This window comes from Neltuma alba, unplaced genomic scaffold (genome assembly GCF_004799145.2).
Source record: "Neltuma alba isolate B1F8T4 unplaced genomic scaffold, ASM479914v2 tig00011696_pilon, whole genome shotgun sequence".
Lineage (NCBI taxonomy): Eukaryota > Viridiplantae > Streptophyta > Magnoliopsida > Fabales > Fabaceae > Neltuma > Neltuma alba.
Window position 1 is genome coordinate 128359 of NW_021636333.1, and position 11940 is coordinate 140298.

Genomic DNA, 11940 nt, shown 5'->3' on the forward strand with positions numbered 1-11940 from the left:
GAAACTATGAAAATGAGTAAAAACTAAACCCTATGGTGGGTTATTTTAAAACTTTTCACGGCAATTTTCTTAATAACTGCCGTGAAAAATCAAACATGAGGCCACTTATTCACAAAAATACCACCACCTTTTTTTCCACTGCATTTTTCTTCTTAACCACTGTTATTTTGCGACGTTAAATATCTTTTTTCTAGTAGCGTAGGTTGATTCATAATAACCCAACTGATGTGCATTTTTCTAATCACAGCTGTACTGTGAGGAACAAGGAGATAGGACAGCTTCTGATACAAGGGATGCCTAGACAAGGAATGTACCCCATAGTGCATAGTAGGGTCAAGATGGAGCCTCGAATCTATGCAGTAGATTATGAATCAGATGCAACTAGTGAATTTCTTAGGTGGCATTATGCTTTAGATCATCCTAGTATTAAAGTTTTTAAGCAAACTATGAATAAATGTAATATGAAATTTCCTATCAATGAAAAGTTTATTTGCGAGGCTTGCCAATATGGAAAATTGAAATTATTGCCTTTTCCAAGTTCTGATTCACATGTTTCTTCTCCCCTTGAATTGATTCATAGTAATTTATGGGGTCCTTCACCAATACAATCATCAAGAGGTTATCATTTTTATATTCATTTTTTAGATGATTATAGCCGTTACACTTGGCTATGTCCTTTAAAGCATAAAGGTGAAGCAGTGGCTGCTTTTAAACAGTTTTGGGCATTTGCTAGAAATCAATTTAATTTTAAAATTAAAGCATTAGAATGTGATAATGGTTTTGAATACAAGCCATTCATTCCTATTGCCTAGGAAACTAGAATTAACCTTCAGTTTACATGTCCATATACCTTCTCTCAAAATGGCCAAGTAGAGAGGAAACATAGACACATTATCGAAACTAGACTTACCTCATTAGCTTAAGCAAGCATGCCTCTTGTATATTGGGTTGATGCCTTTCAAATGGTAGTTTATCTCATTAATCATTTACCTACTCCGGTCTTGAAAGGTGAAACACCTTTGTTCAAGTTGTTTAAAATAGAGCCAGATTACAAACAACTTCAGCCTTTTGGATGTGCTTGCTATCCATGTTTGAAGCCTCATAATAAACACAAATTCCAATTTCATAGTTAGAAATTTGTTTACCTAGGTCTTGCTCCTGAACAAAAAGGATACAAATGTCTGAGCAGTTAGGGAAAAACTTTTATTTCAAGACATGATTTTTTATCCTTCAATTTTTCCTTTTGTTTTAGGATTTTTGAATCGTCAAGAAGGGATTGTAGCTCTAGAATATGTAATCCCCCTCATCATTCAAGCTAACGAAGGTTCTTAACCTTGTTTGGCAATTCAAAATTTGCCATCCAATAGCAGTTCTGTTGGTTCTATTTCTGATTATGCAAGTAGACAAGGCTCCCCTGTTCTTCATGAACCTGATTCTCTACTATCTCATCAAAATCATGGGTCACAACTTAACAATCAGAAAGAGCAATCTTCTACAAATAAGCTTAATGAGTCATCTGATTTAACTTCATCTACTTCTTTACCTCGAGCCCAAAATGTGCATCCAATGGTTACTAGGGCCAAGGATGGCATAACTAAGCTTAAACATCCATATATTGGACTCCTTAATGCTGAAGACCCAATTTCTCTATCTAAGGCCACTGAACCATCTTCAATTAAAGATGCCTTATCATCTGATTGTTGGAAGTGAGCCATGGAAGAAGAGCTTACTACGTTGAGCTGAAACAAAACGTGGGTACTTGTTCTTTACCATGGACAAAAACTTGTAGACAACAAACGGATTTTCAAAACCAAATTCAAGGCAGATGGGTCGATTCTCAAACACAAAGCTCATCTTATAGCTGAGGGGTTTCAGCAGATAGCAGGGGTTGATTATGGAGACTTTCAGCCGTATTGTTAAACCAACAACCATTCTAGTTGTTTTGTCCATTGCTGTGACATTTAATTGGGAAATTCGTCAGCTTGATATGAATAATGCATTTTTGAATGGCTTCTTAAGAGAAGATGTCTATATGAAGCAACTAGAAGGATTTCAAGATCCACAGTATCCTAATCATGTATATAAGTTGATTAAAGCTATTTATGGATTGAAACAAGCTCTAGGAGCTTGGTTTGATAAATTGAGATTTACATTGTTGCAGTGAGGTTTTCAAAATGCCAAAAGTGATGTTTCTCTTTTTATGTTGAGAACTAAAAACTTAACTGTGTTTGTTTTAATATATATATTGATGATATACTTGTCACTGGAAATAGTACGAGCTATTTATAGGAATTTATTGGGAGGTTGAATAAACTATTTGCTCTTAAAGATTTAGAGCGGGTGTATTATTTTTTAGGACTTGAGATATATCGTGATTACTCTAGAATTTATCTGAATCAAGCTAAGTATACCTTAGACTTGTTGAAAAAGTTTGATATGTATGACTGTGCTCCAGTTGCCACTCCTATCGTTGTTGGCAAACTAATTTCAGCTGAAGATGGAGAGTTTAATACCTGATCCAACAAAGTATAGACAATCCATAAGGTCACTTCAATATTTAATTACTACTCACCCAGATGTTGCTTATGTTGTCAATAAACTTAGTCAGTTTTTGCCTCAACCTCATACCAGTCATTTTCAAGCTGTTAAGCATATTTTTTGATATCTAAAGGGATCTTATAACCTTGGTCTGCATATTAGGCCATGTCAATCTCTTTTAATTACTGCTTACACAGATGCTGATTGGGCTATAGATATTGATGATAGAAAGTCAATGGATGGTATGTGTATTTATTTGGGTGATATTTTAATTTCATGGTCATCTAGAAAGCAAAGAGTTGTCTCTAGATCAAGTACCAAGTCTGAATATAGGGCTTTAGCAAACTGCGCAGCTGAAATTTAGTGGCTAAAATCACTAGCATTTGAGTGGGGTTTATTCTTAAGAAGTCCCCTAGTAATCTGGTGTGATAATTTGAATGCTAGAGCCTTAGCTGCTAATCCAGTACAACATGCAAGAAGTAAACATATTGAGATTGATGTGCATTTCATATGTGAACTTGTGTGAGCTAGTGTCATTGATGTGAGATATGTTCCTTCCTCTTCTTAGATTGTTGATTGCTTCACTAAAGCATTATCCCACACACAGTTTCAGCAACTCAGGACCAAACTCGGGATGTTCATCACACCCTCTCGCTTGAGGGGGAATGTTATAGCCTAACATTGTAAATTATATTTGTTGTAAAGTATACAGCTGTATAGTGCTATGTGTTTGTATCTCATAAGAGCTATTATTCTATAATACTGTATTGAGCATTATAAGAGAAGAACACGGGCCCTATCATTCATTGTGGTTCCAGCATATTTTATTCTTCTTTTACTGTTTCTTTTCTGTAACTAGTTACTTTGCCTACCACACACGACTGGACGTCCCAGCATGTGCTCATGAAATATTAGGTGGGATAGGTGTAAACATTTATTTACATATGAACACATGAATACGTACATTACAATATAATCATAATACACATAGTAATTTGGTTCATAGTGTACAAGCAATCAAAATCATGATACTCAATATAATCGCGATACTCAACGTAGTCATGATATTCATAACCTCTCTTTTATGTAAATTTTTAAGGAAGCAAATTTGGTGACTGATTGGGTTACTAGAAGTTCAGGGATTCTGTTCAGTTGATTGGAATTAGGCATAATTTTAATACCAGATGATATTAATGGTTGTCTTTGTGTTCGTTTTCTTGTTGCTGGATTTGAATGCTTTTTGTGACAAAAATTGAAAATAAAAGGAGTGCCAATGTCACCTCAAAATCAAATTATCTTATCCGCAGGTGGACACGCGTCACTCATGCTTGGCGAAAGAGACAAAAAATGGGAAAACGGCTTAGTCAAGCAACGGTGTCGTTTTGAAAGATGACTGTTTCATTCCTAACGGTTTCCGCGGCCATCGACTTCTTCAGTCCGGGCTTGGCCAGTCAAGGACCAGGAAGGCAGAAGCGGTAGAAGATAATGGCTGGTTTTGGCGGGAAAAAGGTGCGCCAAATGCTCGGAGGCAATGGTCTGGGCCACGTCATCGCTGCGGCGGCCGTTACTCTCCTCCTCCGCCTATTCTCTAGTCCTGCACCTGCCGCACTCTTGCCGGAAAACGAGAATGACGACCCCTGCGATAAGGAGGAGGATGCCGACGCCGGTAAAGCTCCGGTTTCCGGAAAAGTTTCTCCAGTCACAATCCGTTGGAGCAATATCACGTGCTCCCTGTTCCGTAAATCCTCCGAGCCTGTAAGTTCCCGCAGTTTTATTCCTCTTCTTCTTATATAGTTCATCATTTTCCCGTGTGGCCAGGGCATGTGGAAGTACTATTTTGTTGCTAATAATTGATAATACGTAGATTTTGAGTTCGGATTTCTGTTTTGCTGCGACATTTAATTTCACTCAGAGCTGTGTAATTGTTTTTCATTATTGCTGGATTAACAAAGCAATCCTGTAAACTGTTCATAATGCCGTTCTTCGCAGTCTGATATCTCAATCAGAAAAATACCATTACCTGGAAATTTTATTTCAACAGTTTAAATAATTTTACATCATGACCCTAAAGGAAGTTGTGGACAGATAAATTAATAGCGTCATGGGAGTTTCAATCTTCTATTTTCTTTGGGAATAATGAGAAATGCCGGGGGTTATTTAAACAGGTGAAATTTTTGCTTAAAAATGTGAGTGGGGAAGCACAACCTGGAAGGCTATTAGCTATAATGGGGCCGTCGGGTTCAGGAAAAACTGCGTTGCTTGATGTTCTTGCAGGCCAGCTGGCGGCATCACCTCAGTTGCATTTGTCAGGCCTTTTGGAGTTCAACGGAAAGCCAAGTTCAAACAAAACTTTCAAGTATGCTTGCCTTGGCTGTAATTTTCACTTCATGCAACTTTCTCAGAATTTCCTTTTAAATTAATGAGGAGATAAATTGGTGTGTTGTTTTCTGCTGCAGGTTTGCTTATGTAAGACAGGAAGATCTATATTTCTCTCAGCTCACGGTGCGGGAAACACTGTCTCTTGCTTCAGAACTACAGCTTCCTGGCATTTCTGTTAAAGAGAGAGATGAATATGTGGATAATCTTCTGTTCAAACTAGGCCTGGTGAGATGCTTTCTTATGTAGTGATTTGAAAAAGTGGAGAAGTTCTAGTAGGTTTACCCATCAAACTCCAATCACACTCTTCCATTTGTTCAAAAGAATGAATTGAATCCTTCTGTTTTCTGTTCTGCCTTCTCCTTGTCCCTAATTATTATTTTCTGTTCTCGTGTAATTATTGAGGTTGTCCTTTAAATTTTATATATTAAAACGTGATATTCTTGTTGGTGGCCCTATGTTACTGATCTTAACTACTTAATATTCTTGAATCTCTGTCTTAAAAAGGTCAGTTGTGCTCATACTGAAGTTCTTGGAATCAGTAGTGGTGAAAAGAAGCGCCTAACTCTAGCAAGTGAGCTGATTGCATGCCCATCTGTAATATTTGCTGATGAACCCACCGCCGGTAATCATGCCTCTTTGAACTATTCTTTAAATGGAGTTGACCCTTGCATGTGTCTTCCTCATATTGTTAGTATAAATAATATTATAACTCACCTTGAATGAGCCTCCTTTTCCTAGGATGTTCTAATATGTAAGTGGAGGGGGTGGCGGGCGAGAAAAGAAGAGCAGTATGAAATTCATATATGCAACTTTAGATTCAAATGCTCTGACCATTTACCAATCTGATATTTTTTCTATTAGAAATCCCATATTAGTGAAAGGATGTAATACCAGAGTCAGATAGATAATTAATACCAGTCAGATATATACTAGATATAATATTTCACTCAACTATGCCATCCTTAGCTCCATTTTTTTACTCTTCATAACAATATACTTTATTAGGAGTGTATCTTAGAAGTCCAGGGTTGTAAGTTAGTTGGCTTGTGTTATACTCAACCTAAAAGTATATTCCATTTTGTTTTGGTCCTTCGCATATCAACTCTGATGCTTCTATTCCGGTCATGCATTTCTTGAGATGCTAAACCTACGTCCTTTTTTTCTTTTTTTAACATGAATAATTCGTAAGTGAGGATTAAGGCAGGCTGTGTTAACTATTTTGTTATTTTGTTAAAGGCGCCAGTTTCATCTTCTTAGTAGCATTCATTTTTTTCTTAGCCCAACTAGTTGCCTATACTTAATTCACATAGCTATGGACAAATATCACGCATAAGGTAAAATAACTAAGATCACCTACATATGTAATTTCTGCCTTTAACAAATTAGACATTTGAAGATATTACATGGATAAAAGCATATACATTGATTTTAGAATGTCTCTGACTTCTTTTATTTTACTCTTGTTCGTCAATAATTTATATGCGGTGATTTCAGGACTTGATGCCTTCCAAGCTGAGAAAGTCATGGAGACTCTTCAACACCTGGCACATGATGGTCATACGGTAATTTGCTCTATACATCAGCCAAGAGGTTCAGTGTATAGCAAATTGGATGACATTGTCTTGCTAACAAAGGGTTCACTTATTTATGCTGGTCCTGCTCATAAAGAAATATTGACGTACTTCTCAAAATTTGGGTAATCAGCTAAACTTTCTATATATTGTGCCATCCTGCATTCTTCAAGTTGAAAATTCTCCTTTGAAAAAGCGAAAAAGAAAAACGTATTTAAAGAAAGAGGCTCACTATAAGTTGAATCACTGAAATTGATCTCTTAATAACTAATCATGGTTTTTGCCATCAGGGCATCATACTCTGAAACAGAAGGTTTAAAAATAAGCCAAGAAACTGCTATTACAAAAGTTATCAAATTTTCAACTTTGATTTTAAAATGTCTCTAATTTGTTTTCTCAATTTGGATAGTAATATTGTGACAATCCTGCTTCCTAGAGAAACATCATACACCTATATTTGTCTTAGTTAACAGATCAATCGACTATCAAAGTGACCAGCACAGAATTTACCGAAGTAACAAGCCAGTATTATGAGTTATAAATGATACTTTTGCCTCAGTTCTCCGAAGTTTGAAAAGCACTCATTGCTGGCCTTAATGCTAACTATGCTTGTGATCAATTTATACACATCTGGTGATCATTTCTCTGTTTATGATAAATATGATTTGGTGGTGAACTTGCTTTTCTTGTTGTGAATTCTGATTATAGAAGTTACAAAATCCATATTGGAAAATCTTTCAAAAAAGGTTTATCCAATCAAGGCATTATACCATTTGCTCATTGCTAACGTCGAAAGAAAATGCAACCAAGAATTAGTGGATGGGGATGATACTTTTGCACCTTGAATTTTAAGGCTATGACTTAATGACTGTTATTGGTCGATAGTTGTTTATGACTCAAAGTACAGGTACCACTGCCCAGATCATGCGAGTCCTGCTGAATTTTTGGCTGATCTTGTATCCATTGACTATAGTTCTGCTGAAAGTGTCCATTCCTCTCAAAAAAGAGTTGATGGTCTTGTAGATTTATTCTCACAAAGACTACCTACGATAGTTTATGCAACTCCAATTGCAAGAGATGAGCTCTCCAAAGGTGTTAAAAAAATCAGCAAAAGAACTTTAGCTAGGAAGAAAGGAGGCTGGTGGAAACAATTCTGGTTGCTCCTCAGGCGAGCATGGATACAGGTCTACCTTTCTTTCATTTTTTTCATGGTCACGGCTCATTTGTAGACATGCTTCTTAAATTGCACCAGAGGTATTTTATAAATGAAAACCAAAACCATAAGAATCATGGCCTATAATGATGATATCGCGTGTTTATTTGGTCTAATTACATATCTTCCTGGTAGGATCCACATTTGAAATATTCCTTAAATTTTATGTATAGAAAAAAATGGTGAGATATTACTTAACAAAGGGTATTGCTTTGATTATCCTTTTCTCATCTTATATTTTTATTCCCATTTATACGTACAGCTTAAACAAGATGAGTTAAGTCCTTCAGTTTTTCATCCCTTCTCACTGACAAGATGCATACAAATTATTTAGATCTTCTGCTGAAGGAGAATAAAATCTTCTCTCATTCAATGTAATGAATAATCCTAATGCTAGAGCAGGTCTTCCGTGATGGGCCAACAAACGAAGTATGGGCAAAAATATCATTTACATCAGCAATAACACTTGGGTCTGTTTTCTGGAAAATGGGAAGATCTCAGACTTCAATACAAGACAGAATGGGATTGCTTCAGGTTTGTAAAGTTATTTATTCTTTCACGTTGCGGAAGTTCAGAACAACTCTGAAAGATTCCTAATTAATATCTCATGCAGAAGAGAACGCATTATAGCAAAACTTGATTTTGGTTTAGACACCTTTGGATATTCTAAGTTTGAAATTGTATTTCATACAAATACAGGTTGCTGCAATAAGCTCAGCTATGGCAGCTCTCACAAAGACTACAGGACTGTTTCCAAAGGAACGTGCAGTTGTTGATAGAGAACGTACTAAGGGCTTATATGACGTGGGTCCTTATCTCTTTTCAAAATTGTTGGCTGAGATTCCCGTTGGAGCAGTGTTTCCATTGACGTTTTGTGCTATTTTATACCCCATGGCACGTCTTCATCCTACTTTGCTAAGGTCGTTTTCATAACTTGAACTCTGATAGGAAAGCTTCCATGCAATCTGTAGTTATTTTTCCTTTTCTTCAAATCTTGTGGATGAAGATTGCACTTTTCTTCACTCGCCCACAAAGAAATGCAACCGAAAAATGATAAAAATAAGTTATTTCCTATGCAAGGAGCTTCAATAATTTCCAAATAGCTGAATGACTTTCCTAGTACACTATGGTACAAGAGTTAAACGATTTTATCAAATCTTGTGCACAAATCAACAGAAAACTGTAAATATGCATAATTTCACTTATAAATATCCATATGGAAACATGATATGGGCCAATGCTGTGCTCATTAGAAAACCTAATCATATGAACTCTTGCTAGATTCTGTTTGACAGTCCCTGCAGTAAGAAAGCAAAGGGAAACAGGAAAAAGAAAATTATTGCTGTCCTTCCCACTCTCTTTCCGCCTCTCGGCTGCATCATTCCAGTTTATTCCTTCCATTCAAACACAACTGACTTAGAAGTTTGACATTATAGATTTGGCAAATTCTGTGGTATTGTCACTATAGAATTTTTTGCTGCATCCGCAATGGGACTTGCTGTAGGGGCTATGGCTCCAACCACTGATGCAGCAATGATAGTGGGTCCCTCTCTTATGACAAGTTTTGCTGTATTTGGAGGCTACTACGTCAATCCTGAGAATACTCCAATCATCTTCCACTGGATTCCACGTGTTTCTCTGATTAGATGGTAAGCCGAATTCATATTTGCGACTATGCAAAAGGGGTTAACCATTCTCATGATAAAATTCTTCGATGTTAAAGGTTACTTTCCCTTAATGTCACACTGAATAACGAATTCTGTTATGCATGCTTTCAGGGCCTTTCAGGGACTTTGCGTCAATGAGTTCAGGGATCTTCAATTTGATCATCAGCATCCATTTGATGTTCAAACTGGTGAACAGGTAAGGGGAGAGCCATGTATCTTTCAATTTTAATTCGCTACTGACGCCTTGTTGAATATAATTTAACTAACAACCACGGCATATGTAGTCTTCACAAACAACCAGAGCATTTAGAATGACCAGGGCACAAATAATCTAAGTTTTATCAACTACTGAGAATAAATAACTAAAAGGATTGACCCAATATTCTGCTGCCAGCTTTGGGGGCATTAGAGTAAGTCCGGGGCTCAGATTCAGAAATCAATTCCATAAAAATTATTTAGTGTTATGACAGAAATGTCACTTCTCACCCTTCAAATTAGGTGTTTATATTGGGCTACTCACAGATGCTAAAATTTAGACTACCGTACAATCTTAATGCACCCTTGTTCAACCATTTGACTTGGTTTAAAATCGTAGTGAACTATCTTCGATGATTCATGGACAATTTCTACAGCTACAGACATTATAATATACGATCACACAAGATCATTATGATATATGTATATTTAAAAAAATAGTTGTCATATTTAATTGACGTTTCTTGCTTTGCTGATCAATTTTTGTTCCTCCTCTTCCTCCACAGGCACTAGAGCGCATATCCTTTGGAGGACTTAGAATCAAGGATACGGTGATAGCACAAAGCAGAATACTGGTATTTTGGTATTGCACTGCCTACTTTCTCTTACGGATAAATAAGCCCAAGTACCAGCAACTTGAGCCACCCCTTTATCCCAACATGTCCCATGTAAAACTTGAAGAGTTAGACACAGATCATGTTGATCAGCCTCTTGATTCTTCATCAGTAGGTCAAGTTGAATCCAGCCTGCGGCTTCAATCTCCTCAGCTTGATCTTGTTGGATCCTTTATCCTAGAAGGTCTGTAACCAGTTGGAAACTCATGTTCTTGTGTACCTTTGTAATTTAATCTTATGAACTTGTACCTTTAGAAGTGACCACAATTATGATGTGATTACTGCACCCCAGCCATACGCTTAGGATGTTTTATAGAACATTAACTGTAATATAAATACACTGTATAGATCATAGTCTTTGTCTGTATAGCAGCTCATCCGCTAGATGTACATGTATTTAAGGCATAAATAGAACTTGGCTCCTGAGTTATGCAAAAAGTACAAGATGAGACAAACAGTTTATAACCTATAAATAATGCAGCTTTCTATAGATTTTATATTCTTATATGGACATCTACACACGCGCACACGCGCACACGCTCTCTCTGTGTGCTAAACTACACTGTCAGATTGTGGCTCTGTTCACTAAACTTGGGTATCATTATTCACTTGCTTTTATGGAAGTTTTGGATTCTGACTCTGGAGAACCATGAGTAAACTTTTTATGCTTGGAAGTTGCAAGTATATGTTTTACAAATCGCTTGGAAACAAGCTAATACCCAAATGACGCGGAATCAAGATTTCAATGATTCCTCAAATGGAATGCAATGCAGAAGGGTGAATTAGCTCAGCCCGAATATTACACTTTGAAATTTGAATTAGAGAAAAAGCTGAAATTTTATTAATTTTATGCTAAAGAGCAAGTTGAACTGCGTCAGGGGTAAAGTTTTTTGATGTGCCAACGACCGATTTTTGTGAACTTAAAGGAGCAAGAGTATATATTTTTTCTTTTTGGTTATAATGAGGGAAATCTGTGAACCAAACGAAACAAAAGTACGCCTTACTCTATTTTGCAACTTGGATAAAGTTCCTAGTTGATTTATGACTAGAAATCATATGAAAAGTATTAAATAAATTCAGATATTACCCTTTCTGCTATCAACTTGAGAATAACCAAGCTCGTTGTAGGAAATAAGGATGAACGGCAAATTGCTTGATGGGTGCATCAAGCATGTTTGTAGGTGTTTTAGTGGGGATGACAATTATATTTCAAAAGATTTATTTAATAGCATTTTTGCTGAAAAGATAAGTTGAAAAATTATCAGTTCATACAGTTAAAAATATGAGAGTCTTAATGGCAATTAAAACTCTCATATTTTTTGGCCAGCAATTAAAGCTCTCATATTTACAACTATCTAAACCAATACTTATCTTTTAATAAAATTTTTCGAAACTTCTTATGATCAGTAATTTAGTCTTTCAGAACTAAAATATCATTTCCCGATGTTTTAAGTATTAAATATCGCATCTTACGTATGATTTCAAATGGTTGCAATAAGTATTTGTTCACTTTCCAAACAGTGGCCTTTAGAAGAAGGGGATGCTTAAGAAACCCAACGAACATAAAAAGCTTGTGAAACCCATCCAATAATCCTTAATACCCTAATTAACTCTAATCACTCTTTCCTATCACAACGCAAAATCCTCATATTAACTATGTCGTTTTTTTTTTCTTTTTGAAAAAAAGAAAATGTGCTACCTCA

The 11940-nt window shown here is 36.2% G+C and overlaps 1 protein-coding gene across 1 annotated transcript; it reads left to right on the top strand.

Annotated features, from left to right (window-relative positions):
- The first annotated feature begins 3961 nt into the window (after window positions 1-3961).
- On the top strand, window positions 3962-10727 carry LOC114716862 (ABC transporter G family member 7). Its single transcript, XM_028901933.1, has 11 exons — window positions 3962-4293; window positions 4704-4894; window positions 4995-5142; window positions 5422-5539; window positions 6412-6613; window positions 7396-7672; window positions 8104-8235; window positions 8401-8621; window positions 9138-9350; window positions 9480-9564; window positions 10130-10727. Exons 1-11 carry the CDS (start codon window positions 4024-4026, stop codon window positions 10427-10429), a joined length of 2157 nt encoding a protein of 718 aa, XP_028757766.1. The 5' UTR covers window positions 3962-4023; the 3' UTR covers window positions 10430-10727.
- The last annotated feature ends 1213 nt before the right edge of the window (window positions 10728-11940 follow it).

What these genes read in the sequence shown, in the direction of transcription:
- LOC114716862 (XM_028901933.1), top strand. Translation starts at nt 4,024, where the DNA reads ATGGCTGGTTTTGGCGGGAAAAAGGTGCGCCAAATGCTCGGAGGCAAT. An exon ending in TTCTGTTCAAACTAGGCCTG is followed by an intron (nt 5,143 to 5,421) that starts GTGAGATGCTTT and finishes TGTCTTAAAAAG; the next exon opens with GTCAGTTGTGCTCATACTGA. An exon ending in ACGTACTTCTCAAAATTTGG is followed by an intron (nt 6,614 to 7,395) that starts GTAATCAGCTAA and finishes CTCAAAGTACAG; the next exon opens with GTACCACTGCCCAGATCATG.